Below are 16,747 nucleotides of genomic sequence, written 5' to 3' on the forward strand. Positions count from 1 at the left end.
GTTCCATCCCCAGTACTGCACACAAAAAAATCAACAACAACAACAAAAAGATTTTGGAGAAAGAGCTGTGTGTGGTGGTACATACCTATAATTCCATTACTTGAGAGGCTGAGACAGAGGATTGTAGATTCAAGGTGAATCCCAGCAAGTAGTGAGACTCATCAACCTAGTAAGACCCTGATTCAAAATAAAAATAAAATAGACGTGGGAGTGTAGCAGCTCAGAGGTAAAATGCCCTGGGTTTAATATTTAGTATCACACACACACGCACACACACACACACACACACACACACACACACACACACATCTTAGAGAGCCAGGTGTGGTGGTATACTGCAATCTCAGTACTTAGGCAACCTAGCAAGACCCTGTTTTAAAATAAAACAAAATGCATGTATGCCTCTACCATCATGTACTCGATTAAGGTATATGACTATAATGTACCAATAAAAAATTAAAAATAAACAAAAAGTAAATTAAAAAAATGCTGAAATTAAAAGCATGCGCCTCCACGCCTGGCTTTTGTCCTGTTCTTTTTGCATTAGTCGGATTTCCCTCCCTTGCTTTTTCATACTAATTCTAAGAGCTAAATTTTATGTAAAACAAAAATAACATATTTTTTGTACTGAGGATTAGGTCCAGGAGCATTCTTCCTCTGAGCTGTACTCTAAGACCTTTATAGTTTTTCATTTAATTAATTCATTATTTTTATGGTACTAGGTATTAAACCCAGATGCGTTCTACCTTCGAGATACATACCCAGCTCAATGTTATTTCTATTTTGAAACTGTCTTGCTAGGTTGATGATATTCTTGCTACTTGCTGAGGCTATCCTCCAGTCTTCCATCCTCCTGCTATGGCCTCCCACATACTGAGATTACATGTAACCACCACACCCAGCTTTTTTTTTTTTTTTTTTTGATACTAGGGGTGGAACCCAGGAGCTTTTCTACCTCCGGGCTATACTCCCAGACCTATATTATACTTTATTTGGAAACAGGGTCTCATCAAGTTGCTGAGAACCTCACTAAGTGGCTGAGGCTGGCTTTAAACTTGTGCAATCCTCCTGTCTCAGCCTCCTAAGTGCTGGGATTACAAGTGTGCACCACCACGTCCAGCTTATTTTTTATTTTAAAACAGGATCTTGCTAGTTTGCTGAAGGGCTCACCAAACTGCTGAGGCTGGACTCAAACCTACAGTCCTCCTGTCTAAGCCTCCCAAATATTCAAAAATAACTTTTAAACCAGGCATAGTGCCTGTAATCCCAGCTATTCTGGAGCCTGAAGCCGAAATTTCACAAGTTAGAGTGTAGCCTCTCCTCTCTCTTTTCAGTACTGGGGATTGAACCCAGGGGCATTTTACCTCTGACTATACCCCCAGATTTTTTTTCTATTCTTTATTTTGATACAGTAACTCAATATGTTGTAGAGGGCCTCACTAAGTAGCTGAGGCTGCCTACGAACCTGTCTCAGCCCCCCAGATACTGGGATTACAAGTACCTCACATGTCTGTCTGTCTGTCTTTCTGTCTGTCTGTCTGTCTGTCTGTCTGTGCTGGGAATTGAGCCCAGGGCCTTGAGCATGCTAGGCAAGTGTCGTACCACTGAGCTATATTCCCATTTTTTTTATTTTGAAACAGAAGTCTTGCTAAATTTCCCAGGTTGGCCTTGGCCTTTTTAGTAGCTGGGATTATAGGTGTGTGCCAGCACATTTAACAAGAATGTCCATCTTTATTTATTATTTTATTTTTTTATGTGATAATGGGGGTGGAACCCAGGGCTTTTCTACATCCCAGACCTATTTTATACTATTTTATACTTTATTTAGAAACAGAGTCTCACTAAGTTGCTGAGAGCCACACTAAGTATCTGAGGCTGGCTTCAAACTTGTGCAATCCTCCTGTCTCAGCCTCCCAAGGGCTGAGATTACAAGCATGCGCCACCACATCCAGCGAATGTCCACCTTTTGATGAGGGAACTGGTACAAAGTATGTAACAAGAAATAATTGAAATTTTAGGTTGTGTAGATCCTGCAACATCTGAGATGTTTTATAATGAAAGTATATTTTAATGGAATTCTTTTAAGTTTTTCACTCATTTCCATCTGAATGTACTTTTATTTTCTGTTCCTTTTTATCTTTTTTCCTTTATTTTATTTATTTATTACTCTTTTGATGGTACTGGAGATTGAAATCAGGGGTCTTCTACCTCTGAGCTATACCCCAACTATATTTTTTATTCTTTATTTTGAAACAGGTTCTCACTGAGTTACTGAGGGCCTCACTAAGTACCTGAGGCTGGCTTCGAACCTGCGATCCTCCTGTCTTGGCCTTCCAAGTACTGGGATTATAAACATGAGCCACCACACCTGGCTTTTTCTTATCTCTTTCCTATTTTAAGTTATATCAGTGGGCTTAACTTTGAAAATATCTGTGGAGCCAGGCATGATGGCTCACATTTGTAATCCCAGTATTTAGGAGGCTGAGACTAGAGGATCATGGTTTGCGGACAGCCTTAGCTACTTATGAGGCCCTTTGCAACTAAGACCCTATTTCAAACTAAAAAATAAGGCTGGGCTGGGCGTGGCTCACGCTTGTAATTCCCACGCTTGGGAGGCAGAGAAATTAGGATTGTGCAGGTTTGAAGCCAGTCATGCTGGTTTAAGAGACCCTGTTTCCAAATAAATATAAAAATAGGTCTGGGAGTTTAGCCCGGAGGTAGAAGGGTTTCCAGGAACCCCAGTACCACACACACACACACACACAAAAAAATAGGGCTGGATGTAGCTCGGAGGTAGAATGCCCCTGGGTTTCATCCCAGTACCAAAAAAATTTTTAAAAAGAAAATATTTGTGATTGACTTTCTTGTTGTTTCTAGTAAAAGCTTTAATAGATCAAGAGGTGAAGAATGGCATTCCTTCTAACAGAATTATTTTGGGAGGATTTTCTCAGGTAAGATAAAGTTCATAGTATCTTAATATTTATCTGAGAATTGTTGGTTTCAATCCTTTTTCTATGAAAAAATTATTTTTCTAAGAAGTTACAGAATCTTGACTAATATTAATACTGAATTAAGTTCAGTTGAACTGAAACTCATTTCTACTGCCTATACATTTTTGCTTTTATGCTTTCCTATCTCTTTAGCAATAGTCTTTACCTGTTATATTGTTTTCAGAATCAATTAAGTTAATTGATTGGAACCTGTTATGGTATGAGATGTTGATGTGGGTCTTGTGCTTAGCTACTTTTAGAAAAGAATAGCCAGCACTATTTACTGTAAGTTTAATCAGTTTTTATTATTACAAAGGCAGAAAGATGGGACAGAAATTATAAAGCACTATATCAGAGAGTGATATGGTGAAGTAACTTGAAAATAAGACACCGAAGCCGGGCGTGGTGGTGCACGCTTGTAATCCCCGCGCTTGGGAGGCGGAGACAGGAGGATCGCGCAGGTTCGAAGGCAGCCGCGCTGGCTTAAGAGACCCTGTTTCAAAATAAAAATATAAATTTAGGTCTGGGAATATAGCCCGGAGGTAGAAGGGCATCCAGGAACCCCAGTACCACCACCACCACCCCAAAAAAAATAAAAGAAAAGAAGACACTGAAATTTTTGGATATAGAACAGTTTTTATATGAATTCATTATCTTCTTTTTCCCATCATACTTAGCTAATAGTCTTTTTACCCCCCCTCCCCCCCCACCTAATGCAGGTACAGGTCCACCAATTATTTCCATAGTGTTAGCCTTTCTTGTTAGGTTTATGACCAAGATGTGTTACTTAGTTAACAAAGGCAGGAGTTACATGATGTGCCCACTTTGGAGAAGGCCTATACCATATTCCCGTGTCCTTGGGGAGTTTTTAACCATTTTTATCTGTATCTATTAGAAGTTATTATGTACAAGCTTGCCATTAAAGTATGAAGACTTTGGGCTATAACTCTTTTGTGTACTTGGTAATTAATATAGGGTTCTCTTAATTTAAACTACAGTGAGAATTGAGTGTTTGTTTTAACATTCCATGGTTAGCTGGGCTAACAGCTAACTTTTAGCTGACCGAGGTCAATATTGGCTGCAGCTCTTAGCTGACAGCTTAGAGGCAGAAAAAAGGATTTTATTGTTTTGCCTAAGTATGAAATCTTATTATTAGCCATTAGTACAGCTCTTATTAACAATCAATACAGGCTCAATCCCCATTAGAACCTACAATATATTTTCTTAAAATAACCATAATACACTACATATAGGTTTCTAATACCACATACCATTTTAATTAACTAGAATCTGCTAACATAGGCATATGCCCCTGTAGTAGGAAAGAGACTATTAGCAGGAATAATAAGATGAGACAATTGCTTCCTCTTTTTGGCCATGTAAAATAAATAAGTTTTTGGTATAAATAGTGTGATGTTTATTTTGGCATCTTTGTTTCTTTGTTGGAAAAAGAACTTTCATCAACATTCTCTATGTTAACAGCCAGTTTTTTATATTGGCTTTACACCTTAACTTCAGCTTTTTACCCTTTGTTCACGTAACATGTCCTGAGAATGTTCTAGTATGTAGATCTTCTTTTTTTTTTTTTTTTTTTTTTGGTGGTACTGGGGTTCCTGGAAGCCCTTCTTCCTCTGGGCTACACTCCCAGACCTATTTTATATTTTTGAAACAGGGTCTCTTACGCCAGCACGGCTGGCTTGGAACCTGCGCGATCCTCCTGTCTCCGCCTCCCAAGCGCGGGGATTACAAGCGTGCGCCACCACGCCCGGCGCTAATATGTAGATCTTCTAAATCAACAACTTAGTTTTCTTTTATGGAAATGTCAGAATTGTAGAATCATTTAGACAATAGAATTCAACATAAACATATTGTTGATAGAGACAGAAAAAAGTATTATTGTTATGATTGTTAAGATGTACACACTTATGCACATCTTTCTGGTTTTTTTTTGGAGGGGTACTGGGGGTGGAACCCAGGGGCCTTCTACCTCTGGGCTACACTCCTGGACCTATTTCATACTTTATTTGGAAACAGGGTCTCACTAAGTTGCTGAGAGCCTCACTAAGTAGCTGAGGCTGGCTTCAAACCTATGCAATCCTCCTATCTCGGCCTCCCAAGTGCTGGGATTACAACTGTGCACCATCATGCCCAGCTAATTATACACATCTTGAGACAAGAATTGTTTAATTTAAAATAAGTTCACATCATAGTCATTGAGATACATTCATTATTGCCTACAAAAAAACATTTCTAATATCTTAAAACCCATCATGTCTTGTGTCCTATAAACTTTTACAGGTTTTATAGATGTTCTATATGTAGGGTGATGGACACAGTGGGATTGAGCAAGAAGGAATAAGTTCTGGTGTGTCATGTGATATTTAAGAGACTGTGGATGAAGATAGAGCAAGGTCTCCGGAAGTAGCTAGGACCTGGAAAACCATCAGGACTTTCTCCCCCACCTGCATCTCTTTTTCTCTTTAGCAGCTTTGTTTGCTTTTCCATCTAATGTTGAAACTGTAGCTTTTGAAACCTGTAGCTTTTCTTGAGGTGAGATGTTATATAGTTCCAGCGGCACAGAGACTGCCTGGCAGTTACTGAATCCCAAGTCTACAGTCCTAGGAAAAAGAACATCACTGTCTGGGGTGAGAAGGACTTTTGTGTTCTCCTGTGCTAAAGTGAGTCTTGGGCTCTGTCGGAATGACAAACATCTAGGTAGCTGACAGTTGTTGGCCTGTGGCACAAGATACTGTGAGCTGGGGAGCAGGCACTCTCAGGTGTCTGCCCCATAGTCCTTACTATCTTGACCTCCTCTTTGAGAACATAAGATCAATTAAAGCCTGATGATTATGAATTCAGAACATTGCTCAGGCATGCTGTTAGCTATTTATAGTACTATCACAGTTTGTTGGTTGATCAGGTGGTTGGTATGTTCTGGTGGTGTACAGAACTGTGCCCCTTATGAGCAGGCATTTCTTCTGTTGGCCTAATTTGATTTGTTATCGGCCACTCAGTTTGGTTTTCTTTATGAGCATCATTAATAACAGGAAATCTCCTGCCTCGCTCTTGGCAGATTGTGCATCCTGGTGACTGTCCCTGCTTGCTTTCCAGGGAGGAGCCCTGTCTTTATACACCGCTCTCACCACGCAACAGAAACTGGCAGGGGTCACTGCGCTCAGCTGCTGGCTTCCACTTAGGTCCTCATTCCCACAGGTAACCTGATTGATGCATACCATATGAAATCTCAGAGCTAAGTCGTAGCAGATAATGTTGGGGAGACGATCATCATTTTTCCTTAAATTAATGAACGTTATTTTTTTTTTAAAGAGCCATTTTAGATTTATAGCAAAATTTAGCTCATAGCACAAAGTCCCATTTACCCTCTGTAACCTCTGGTACAGTTGGTGAACCCAGAGTGATATGTCATTCTACCTGGAGTCCACAATTTATATCAGTCATCCTTTAAAAGAATTTTCTTGAGCTCAGTGTGGTAGCACACACTTGTACTTGGGAGGCTGAGACAAGAAGATCGTAGGTTTTGAGCCAGCTTCAGCAATTTGTGAGGCCCTCTGCAAAATAAAGAATAAAATAGAGCTGGGAGTGCAGCTCAGAGGTAAGAATGCCCCAGAATTCAATCCCTAGTGAGACACACACACACACACACACACACTTTCCTTGGACTTTTGTGATGTTACTAGGTTTTATCTATATACTCTACCATCTTTGTTGTGGATTGTATAGAAATGGGTAAAACATAAGCCATACTGTCATAAATTTTATATTTGAAGATTTGATAATATTTTAGGATGTATTTGAAAATTAGAGCTATTTGCAATGTTTAATATTTTCAGTGATAATAGAATTTTACCATAGAAAATAATTTCTCAATATTCAACAGCAAAGCAGTATTTAGTACACACAGGAGATATAGACATTTATTTTCAGATTCTTTTTTGTCTTCTTTTTTTTTCCAGTGCCTGGGATCAAACCCAGAGCCTTGTACATACTGGGCAGGCAAACTATCTCTTAGCTGCACCCCCATCCACAAATGTATTTTTCCTTTTTTTTTTTTTTTTTTTTTTTGTGGTTCTGGGCATTGAATCCAGGGGCATTCTACCTCCATGCTACAACCCCATCCCTATTTTACTCTTATTTTGTTTTCTTGTTTGTTTTGTTTTGTTTTGTTTTGTTGGTGGTACTGGGGTTCCTGAAAACCCTTCTACCTCTGGGCTAAACTCCCAGACCTATTTTTATACTTTTTTATTTAAAAACAGGGTCTCTTAAGCCAGTGCACGTGGCTGGCTTCAAACCTGTGTGATCCCCCTGTCTCCACCTACCAAGCGCAGGGATTACAAGCGTGTGCCACTGTGCCCAGCCCTTTACTCTTAATTTGAAACAGTGTCTCACTAGGTTGAGGAGAGCCTCGCTATTTTTCTGAGGCTGTCCTTGAGCCTGTGATCCCCCTGTCTCAGCTTCCCAAGTACTTGGATTATAAGCATACGCCACCCTTCCTGGGTCCCAAATAGTTTTCAGCCTGAGATTTTGTTATGGCACTAGTAACTGTTAGGTGTCTTGCACATAATAGGTATTATTTATTGACTGTTTTATTTAATTCAGTTACATAAAAACTGAAGAGAACATGTTTTACCTAATGTTTCTTAATAGTTACTGATTAATTCTCATATCAAGAAAGTGAAAATAAAAGAATGAATTTAGATATAATTGACTTTAAGAAACTAATACTTGGGAGGCTGAGATAGGAGGTTCTCAGGTTTGAAGACAGCCTCAGACTATCAGCAACCTAGCAAGACTGTTTCAAAATAAAAATGGTTGGAGCCTGAGACAAGAAGATCGAGCAGGTTCAAAGCCAGCCTCAGCTACTTAGTGAGGCCTTTTGCAACTCAGTGAGACCCTGTTTCAAAAAATAAAGAATAAAAAAATAGGTTTGGGGATGTAGCTCGGAGGTAGAATGCCTCTGGGTTCCATCCCAGTACTGCAAAAATAAAGTAAAATAGCTGGGCGTGGTGGCGCACGCTTGTAATCCCCGTGCTTGGGAGGATGAGACAGGAGGATTGCACAGGTTCAAAGCCAGCTTCAGCTACTGAGTGAGGCTCTCAGCATCTTAGTGAGACCCTGTTTCCAAATAAAATAGAAAATAGGTCTGGGAGCGTAGCCCCAAGGTAAAAGGCCTCTGGATTCCATCCCCAGCACCACACACACACACAAAAAGTAAAATAAAATAAAAATGGATGGGCCTGAAAGTATTATGTTAAGTGAGATTAGCTAGTCACAGAAAGTGAAGGGTCAGTCATATGTTTCTCATTTGGAAGCTATGGAGTAATTGGAATACAAGAGGGACTTTAGATAAAGGAGGACAAACCCCAGCGGTGAGCGAATGTACAGGAAAATGGAGGGAGGGGAATTAATAAAGGAAACACTTCCATTGACATTATGTACAAATAAGAAGCTATCAGTGCCAATCTCGATATCATGTATGGGGAAGGGGAGAGTGGGGAAGGAACTGGAGGAAGCTTACCAAGTGCTGTGTGCACATATGTCCCTATCGCCCAGGACTTCACAGTGATGTGAAAGTATAATGCATCAATAAAAGTATATTTTAAAAAATAAGACAGGGCTGAAGGTGTAGCTCTGAGTTAGAATCTTGGGTTCAATCCCCAGTACCCCTCAAAAAAATAATTTGTTGGGAAGGCATGTATTACAAGGCAAGGTAATCATTCAGACTACAGAAGTTTAAATAAAGATGTGAGACCTGGGCGTGTTGGCGCATGGCTTCTAATCCCAGTATTTGGGGGGCTGAGACAGTAGGATCACAGGTTCAAAGCCAGCCGTTGCAACTTAGTGAGGCTTTCAGCAACCTAGTAAGATCTTGTTTCAAAATAAGAAAATTGGGCTGGAGTGTATCTTGGAGGTTGAATGCCTCTGGGTTCAATCCCCAGTACCAAAAAAAAATGAGAGGAATATAAGGATGAAAGGAACTTTATTTCTTTGGCCAAATATAACCTGAATAATAATGTCTGTGCATATCTATCTACAATTTTAAGTGTCTGGGATACTGTTTATACATTTGAATAACACTGTTTTTTGTTTTTGTTTTTTTGGCAGGGTCCTATCAGTGGTGTTAATAGAGATATTTCTATTCTTCAGTGCCATGGAGATTGTGACCCATTAGTTCCTCTAATGTTTGGTTCCCTTACTGTTGAAAAACTAAAAACATTGGTAAATCCAGCCAATGTAGCCTTCAAAATTTACGAAGGCATGATGCACAGTTCTTGTCAACAGGTAGGTAGCTAGAGTGATCAGAGCCATAGATGCAACTTCTCCCATGTTATACTTTCAGGATATAACATTTGATACTTCTGGATTTAAAGGAGTTAAAGAGCCGGGCATGGTGGCGCACACTTGTAATCCCAGCATTTGGGAGGCTGACACGGGAGGATTGCAGTTCATGGACAGCCTCAGCTACTTAGTGAGGCCCTTCCCAACTCAGTGAGACACTGTTTCAAAATAAAGAATAAAAAATAAAGCAGGGGGTGTAGCTCAGAGGTCGAATGCCCCTGAGATCCAGACCCACAAAAAAGGAAAACAAGAAGTTAAAGAGTTCATACTAAATTATAGGTCTTTGAGTGAAATTTATTCGTTAAATTTAACAAAGCTGGGTGTGGTGGCCCAGGCTTGTAATCCCAGCATTTGGGAGGCAGAGATAGGAGGATCATGGTTCATGGACAGCCTCAGGTACTGAGAAGGCCCTTTGCAACTCAGTGAGACCCTGTTTCAAAATGAAGAATAGAAAATAGGGCTGGAGGTGTAGCTCAGGGGTAGAATGCCTCTGGGTTCCATCCCCAGTGCCGCAAAAAAAAAAAAAAAAAAGAAAAATCAAATATTTAGCTGGGTGTAGTGGCACATGCCTATAATCTCAGGACTTGGAGGCTGATACAGGAGGATTGCAGGTTTGAAGACAGCTTTAGCAACTTAGTGAGACCCTTTTCAAAATAAAAGAATAAAATCAGGCTGGGAGCAACCTAGCAATACCCCATTTCTTTCTTTTTTTTTTTTTTTTTAATCGAGGTCACTTGATAAAAATGAAGGGAATTGTGATCCTAATACTTGGGAGGCTAAGACAGGAGGATTGCAGGTTCAGAGCCAGCCTTAGCAACTTAGTGAGACCCTTTTCAAAATAAAAGGATAAAGTCGAGCTGGGAGTATAGCTTTGAGGTAGAAAGCCCTTGACTTCAATCCCAGTACCCCCACTTCAAAAAATGAAGGGGCACTGGATAAGGGCTTGAAAAGGCTTAAAGACTGAATGCTAAGCAGCACAGTAGTCCAAGTAAGCACTGTTATCTAGCCACTTGGCCTGGTTAAATCATCATTTGTTTTAGGACAAGAAGTGAGTAGTAAAATGATTTATCCAGAAGGACAGGGGTGTTTGACATCTACTCAGGAGAGATGAGGATTCAGTGCATCATGAATCCCTGCTCATAATGAGGGAGTGCCTATGCAGTCATACTTGAGGACATTGCGCTGAATGAGCAGGAGGGGAAGCGCAGCAGGATGTGGGAGTGGTGTCAGGGTCTCAGGATGTTGTAAAATAGAACACTTTCACACTTTGGTTCTTGTCTTTTTTTTCTTTGTGTTTGTGTGGGGGGGAGTGGTTTTGGGATTGAACTGAAAACCTCACACTTGCTAGGAAAGCACTCTGTGTTTCTCTTTTCCGAGTGACCACATTATAAGGTGGAAGCTTTTCTGCATGGCTAATTTGCAGAACAGTGAGGCCAAATCCTTGAGATGCAAGAGCTGATGGCAGGCAGAGATGTGTTTGAGGGAGATGGGAAACTATGAGCCAGACACGGGGGCTTCCAGGAAAAATCTGTTCCATAGTAAATCCTTGGTATATTCATGTCTTTCCAGACCAGTCTCAGGCACATGCTTTCTTTCAGATGGTTAGTTGTTTACAATTCCTTATGAAAGGCACAAAGCAGTTCATGCTGTGGATCTAGCATTTCACTCTAATGAGGGAGTGGTAAAAGCTAGGCTTTTACCCCTGACAGTTCAGAAATTGTACACTTACTGAGACTTATTGGTGTAGGTACTATCACTTGTAAACTTCCTCATTCCCCAGTGTTTTATTTTACTTAAGGATTGGGAAATGCAGCCCATGTTTGTAGAAGTAAATAATAATTGGGAACTATCATTTTAGTGTGCAATAATACTAGAGGGAATGTTTTAACATTGCTGTTAGAGCCTCATTATTTTTTCTTTTTTTCCTTAGTACTGAGGTTGGGACCCAGGGGGATTCTACCTCTGAGCTATACCCCAACCCCCCCCTTTTTTTTTTATTATTCTTTATTTTGAAACAGGGTCTCACTGAGTTGCGAAGGGCATCACTAAGTAGCTGAGGCTGTCCGCAAACCACGATCCTCCTGTGTAAGCCTCTTGAATGCTGAGATTACAAGTGCGCGCCACCACACCCAGCCTCATTATTCTTTTATACCTTTTTGTTACAGTAATAAAAACGGTGGTTTCACCTTACTTATACACCCACTTGGAATTCACTAATGAAATCTTGATAAGAATTTTATTTCTGGCTTACAACAGCTGTTTACTAAATCACTTTATCCCAAACAGGAAATGATGGATGTCAAGCAATTCATTGATAAACTCCTACCTCCAATTGACTGACATCCCTCAGAGGCCTGTGTGGAAGCACACCAGCATCACTGCAGTAGAGGTCTTCTCCGTGCCCCATCCCGAGACTTCCCATGTTTGCAGTGTTAACATGTTTTGCAAATACACCAATGATACAGACTAAGTGGCTCTTCATGGGAAGTTGATGATCTTCAAGTTTCTTTACATATATTTGTATATGATCTAAAATATACTAGTATTATAGTGGGTGAAGCAGCTTGCTTCTTTTTCTCAAATGTAATTCAGTAAAATAATAAAATATTTCAACCAGATTTTTTATTACCTCCTTTGAAAGTTACTAGTATGCTTAATGAAAATGTGTTCAGAAAAAAGCAAGCAGTTAAGGTATCAACAGTTACACATGCTGTGGCTGGTTTGTGGATTTCTCAGTCACCATGCACTGTCTGCGTTTTTACATATGTATTCATCAATACATGACTGTAATACATGAAGATTGGATAATATTACACTATTCCTGATACTAGGAATAGTGCTCTAAAGTGTTAATAAAGAATACTGTGGCTCTCTTCAGTTAACGGCTCTTAATTTTGGGAACCAGGCTGTTCTTTTTTCCTGATATTATTTCTATTTAATATTCTTTTCTCCTCTCAAGAAAAAAATTCTTTTCTTTCTTGATTTTCCTTTATAGCAGACCAAATATTGTCTCCCTGCGACAGACATCTACTGTCAGTACATGCTGTTATTTAATATTCGGAATCACAGACACTTGACATTTAAAACCTATGTATACTTTAAAAGAAACCAACCATTGCTTAAACTTCCTTCATTGTGTATTTCAAATAATAATATCTTAGTCCAAATTTAGATCTATGTAGTTATTAGCGTCTTCAATCCATGTAATAAGAGTAATTCTGTGATTTTATTTTTCTGTAAGCAACTGAAATAATAAGTAGATCATGTTCTGGTATGGCCTGAAATATTTTATTTTAAAAACTAACTTCTAAAATAATTGGTCTCTTAAAAAAATATCCTTTAAGAAATAAATGAAATGACCTAGGCATGGGGGAACATGCCTATAATCCCAGTACTTAAGGAGCCTGAGAGAGAAGGATCACAAATTCAAGACCAACCTTAGCAACTTAGACTCTCAGCAACCTAGCAAGATCCTGTTTCAAAACAAAAAATAACCGGGCATGGTGACACACGCTTGTAATCCCAGCATTTGGGAGGCTGAGACAGGAAGATCATGGTTCACAGACAGCCTCAGCTACTTAGGCTTTTTGCAACTCAGTGAGAAAAAAAAATAAAAAATAGGATGAGGGGTGTATCTCAGAGTTAGAATGCCCCTAGGTTCCATCCCCAGTACCACAATAAAAAATAAAAAAGGGCTGGGGGTGTAGCTTGGAGGTAGAACATACTTGTTCATTCCCCAATACTACCCCCTCCCCCACACACCACATAAATAAAATTAGGTTACTTTTTAGCATAGAATTTAGTTTTACTTTTTCTGTACATATGTTTGAAACCAACTACAGTAGAATCTGAGCAATTCATTAGAAAAATTTTCTCTTTTCTTCCAATGAACTTGTTTGAAATTTTTACCTTAGTCAAATGACCTTTTTTTTTTTGGTGGGGGGATTGGATGTTCTACCTCCAAGCTACACCCTCAACTCAGTTTTATTTTGAAACAGGCTATCCTTGAACCTGTGATCCTCCAGTCTCATCCTCCCAAGTACTGGAAATAGGCGTGCACCACCACGCTTGGCTTAGTAAAAAATCTTTTTTTAAATTAGTCTTTTGTGCAGACAAGAAAATAGCCATCATTCGAGTTTCATTAGTAAGAATTTCTAAGTTACTGGTAAAAATTATTTGAAAATAAGTTTATAAGAAATAAAGGCTAATCAAAATGTCCTATATACAGTATAGTTTCCACACAATAATGTGTAACAAGAATGTATGTTTATTTTTGAACTATGTTAATTTTTCTGCTGTATTCCATCTGGCCAAAACAATATTAAAGAGTGCATCTTTATAAATGGGTGCTAATTGATAATGGAAATAACTTAGTAATGAACTATATAGGATTTTAATAATGAAGCCATAAGCTTATGTGTCTAGATTTGAAATTTTTAAACAATCACTAAGTCATTTTGCTTTATCTTGAACATACACTTATTTTAGTTATAAAAATCAGTAAACTATTCATGGCAAGAAATATTCCATTGAAATACTGTGTTGTAATATGGAAAAAATGTTTTTCACAGTTTCTATCAATGTGAAATAAAACTTAATTCTGACTTTTCTGTGACTTTTTGGTTTTATTATTTAAACCCATTTGAGTTTACTTTGAGATGGGTGTCTGCAGTACAAAAAAGAAAAATGATAATCACTAGAACATGAGAGATTTTAATAATGGTATAATTGGCTTAGAATGATATCAGGTATGAAAAATAATATGCTATTCAATGTTAATGTGTAAAAAGAAGAATTTCCAAAATTTGGCTTTCAATGTCCCTAGTTTACTTAAGTGTTTTTGTTTTTTCCCTGCGGTACTGGGGATAGAACTCCGAGGCATTTTACCTCCAAGCCACACCCCCAGCCCTATTTTTTATTCTTTATTTGGAAATAGGATCTCACTGAGTTGCAAATGGCCTAAGTAGCTGAGGCTGTCACTGAACACTGGAATTACAAGTGTGCACCACCACACCCAGCTGTATTTAAGAAGTTTTATTTCTGCTTTTATTGTCTTTTCCTTTAATGCGGTATTCACTGTGACTTACAAATTAGGTTCATAAGTCAGTTATCCAAATATTCATCTAATTTAGTTTTTCTCAGCAATACATGGTGGCACTTGTGCCTGTAATCCCAGCAGCTCAGGAAGATCTCAAGTTCAAGGCCAGCCTGGGGCAATTTAGCAAGACCCTGTCTCCAAATAAACAATAAGGGTCTGGCTATGTAGCTCAGTGGTAGAGCACCTTGGGGTTTAATCCCTCGCACCCCCACACACTCCCAACAAAAACCCAGATTTTGCCGGGCGTGGTGGCGCACGCTTGTAATCCCCGCGCTTGGGAGGCTGAGACAGGAGGATCGCGCAGGTTCGAAGCTAGCCCCGCGCGCTGGCCTAGGAGACCCTGTTTCCAAATAAAAATGCAAAAATAGGTTTGGGAGTGTAGCCCGGAGGTAGAAGGGCTTCCAGGAACCCCAGTACCACAAAAAAAAAAAAAAAAAAAAAAAAAAAAAAAAAACCCAGATTTTCTCATTTTCTCTTTTTAATTTTCCACTGACATCTAACTTCACAACAGGAATTCTTTCTGTTTTAAGTAGTCATTCAGTTTCTACTTTTGAATACCCTCCATCTTACCTTTTGCTGAGTCTATTCAGTTTTTCATAGTTTCAACAGTAAGTTCTGTGCAAAAAATCTTTTTTTTTTTTCAATATGGGAAATTGAACCCAGGAGCATTCTACCTTTGAGCTACACCCTCAGCCCTATTTTTTATTTTTTATTTTGAAACAGGGTCTCACCAAGTTGTTGAGGCCTCACTAAGTAACTGAGGCTGTCCAAGAATGTGATCCTCCTGTCTCAGTCTCCCAAGTACTGGGATTACAAGCGTGTGCTACCATTCCCTGCTTAAAAATATTGTGTCTAACTTGTACTCTTGTAGATTTCTCTTCTACAGCAGCAACCTATGTCATTTGGTAATCTGTGTTTTGTGTGTACGTGTGGTGCTGGGATTGAATTCATGGTCTACTGAATTCTAGGTAAGCTAGTGCTCTACCACCTAGGTACACCCCAGCTCTCATATGGTGGTGGCACATTTTTCTTTTTTTTTCAGTACTAGGGATGGAACCCAGGGGCATTCTACCTCTGAGCTACACCCCAGCCTTATTTTTTATTCTTTGTCTTGAAACAGGGTCTCACTGAGTTGCAAAGGGCCTCACTTTGTCCTTGAACTGTGATCCTCTTGCCTTGGCCTCCCAAATGCTGGGATTACAAGTGTGTACCACCACACCCGGCAGGTGGCGCAGACATCTAATCCCAGTATTTGGGAGGCTAAGAAAGGAGGATCACAGATTTGCAGCCAGCCTCAGCTACTTAGGCCCTCAACAACTTAGTGAGACCCTGTTTCAAAATAAAGAATAAAAAACAGGAGCTGGTGTCAGAGCCAGCCGGCAAGAGTACTGGTCCTGAAGTGAGGCGTGAGGATGAAGAGTTTTTAACCCTAACGTCGGGGAGCCGCCAGCCTACTATCTCTACTGGTCGACCCCTGTTCGTGGGTCAATATTTCCTACGGGTCGACGACTATGCCTGGGTCAGTATTCTCTATCGCACGGACACTCCTGGCCAACGCAGCTTCTGGGTCAATTTCATCTTTATTGCGCCGACGCCAACTTTGTTTTTCCAGAGGTATTTATACACAGCTACATGTCAGTCAACATTCTCATGCTACCACCACCAGAATACAATAAAGACCAATACAAAACACATATTACAGATAGGTCAATCAGTACCCTCGTGTCATCGCCACCTGATCCTCTCTCAGACCTCTTTGAACTTTCCATAACCCCAAACCTTGTTTACTCTGGGCGAAAGACAATCAGCTGAGTCAGAGACTCCAATCTAGGGGAAGGTCTTAATGGCTCCCAACAAGCTGGGCATGGTGGCACTTGCTTGTAATCCTAGTACTTGGAAGATTAGGATAGGAGGATTACAGGGTGGCAGTCAGTCTCAGCAATTTAAATAGGGCTGGAGGTGTAGCTCAGAAGTAGAAGGGTTTCCAGGAACCCCAGTACCACCAAAATTAATTAATTAAGAAAGGGCTGGGGGTGTAGCTTGGAGGTAGCATGCCCCTGGGTTCCATTCCCATACCGCAAAAAAAAGAAAGTTAAAATAATGTTATTTGTATTTTGCTACAGTAAAAACAAAAAACCGACCAGCCAGGTGTAGTGGTACATGCTTGTAATCCCAGCATTTGGGAGGCTAATACAGGAGGATCACGATTCAAAGACAGCCTCAGCTACTTAGGCCCTTGCAACTCAGTGAGACCCTGTTTCCAAGTAAAGAATAAAAAATAGGGCTGGGGGTGTAGCTCAGA

General features: G+C 39.8%; 1 protein-coding gene across 5 annotated transcripts in view; it reads left to right on the top strand.

Moving 5' to 3' along the window:
* LOC308262218 (acyl-protein thioesterase 1) overlaps positions 1-11,687 on the top strand; it is a gene marked incomplete at both ends in the record, with an annotated part of 42,432 nt that extends 30,745 nt beyond the window's left edge. For 3 of the 5 annotated variants that reach the window (XM_080694660.1, XM_080694661.1, XM_080694662.1), the window contains 4 exons: positions 2,878-2,951; positions 6,102-6,203; positions 9,114-9,290; positions 11,634-11,687. In XM_080694660.1, the coding sequence (XP_080550786.1) occupies positions 2,878-2,951; positions 6,102-6,203; positions 9,114-9,290; positions 11,634-11,687 (407 nt within the window). The remainder of the gene's footprint in view (positions 1-2,877; positions 2,952-6,101; positions 6,204-9,113; positions 9,291-11,633) is intronic. The other 2 variants (XM_080694663.1, XM_080694664.1) reach the window with 2 other exon arrangements.
* Between the last annotated feature and the right edge of the window lie 5,060 nt (positions 11,688-16,747).

This window comes from Muscardinus avellanarius (genome assembly GCF_963383645.1).
Source record: "Muscardinus avellanarius genome assembly, chromosome: 4".
Lineage (NCBI taxonomy): Eukaryota > Metazoa > Chordata > Mammalia > Rodentia > Gliridae > Muscardinus > Muscardinus avellanarius.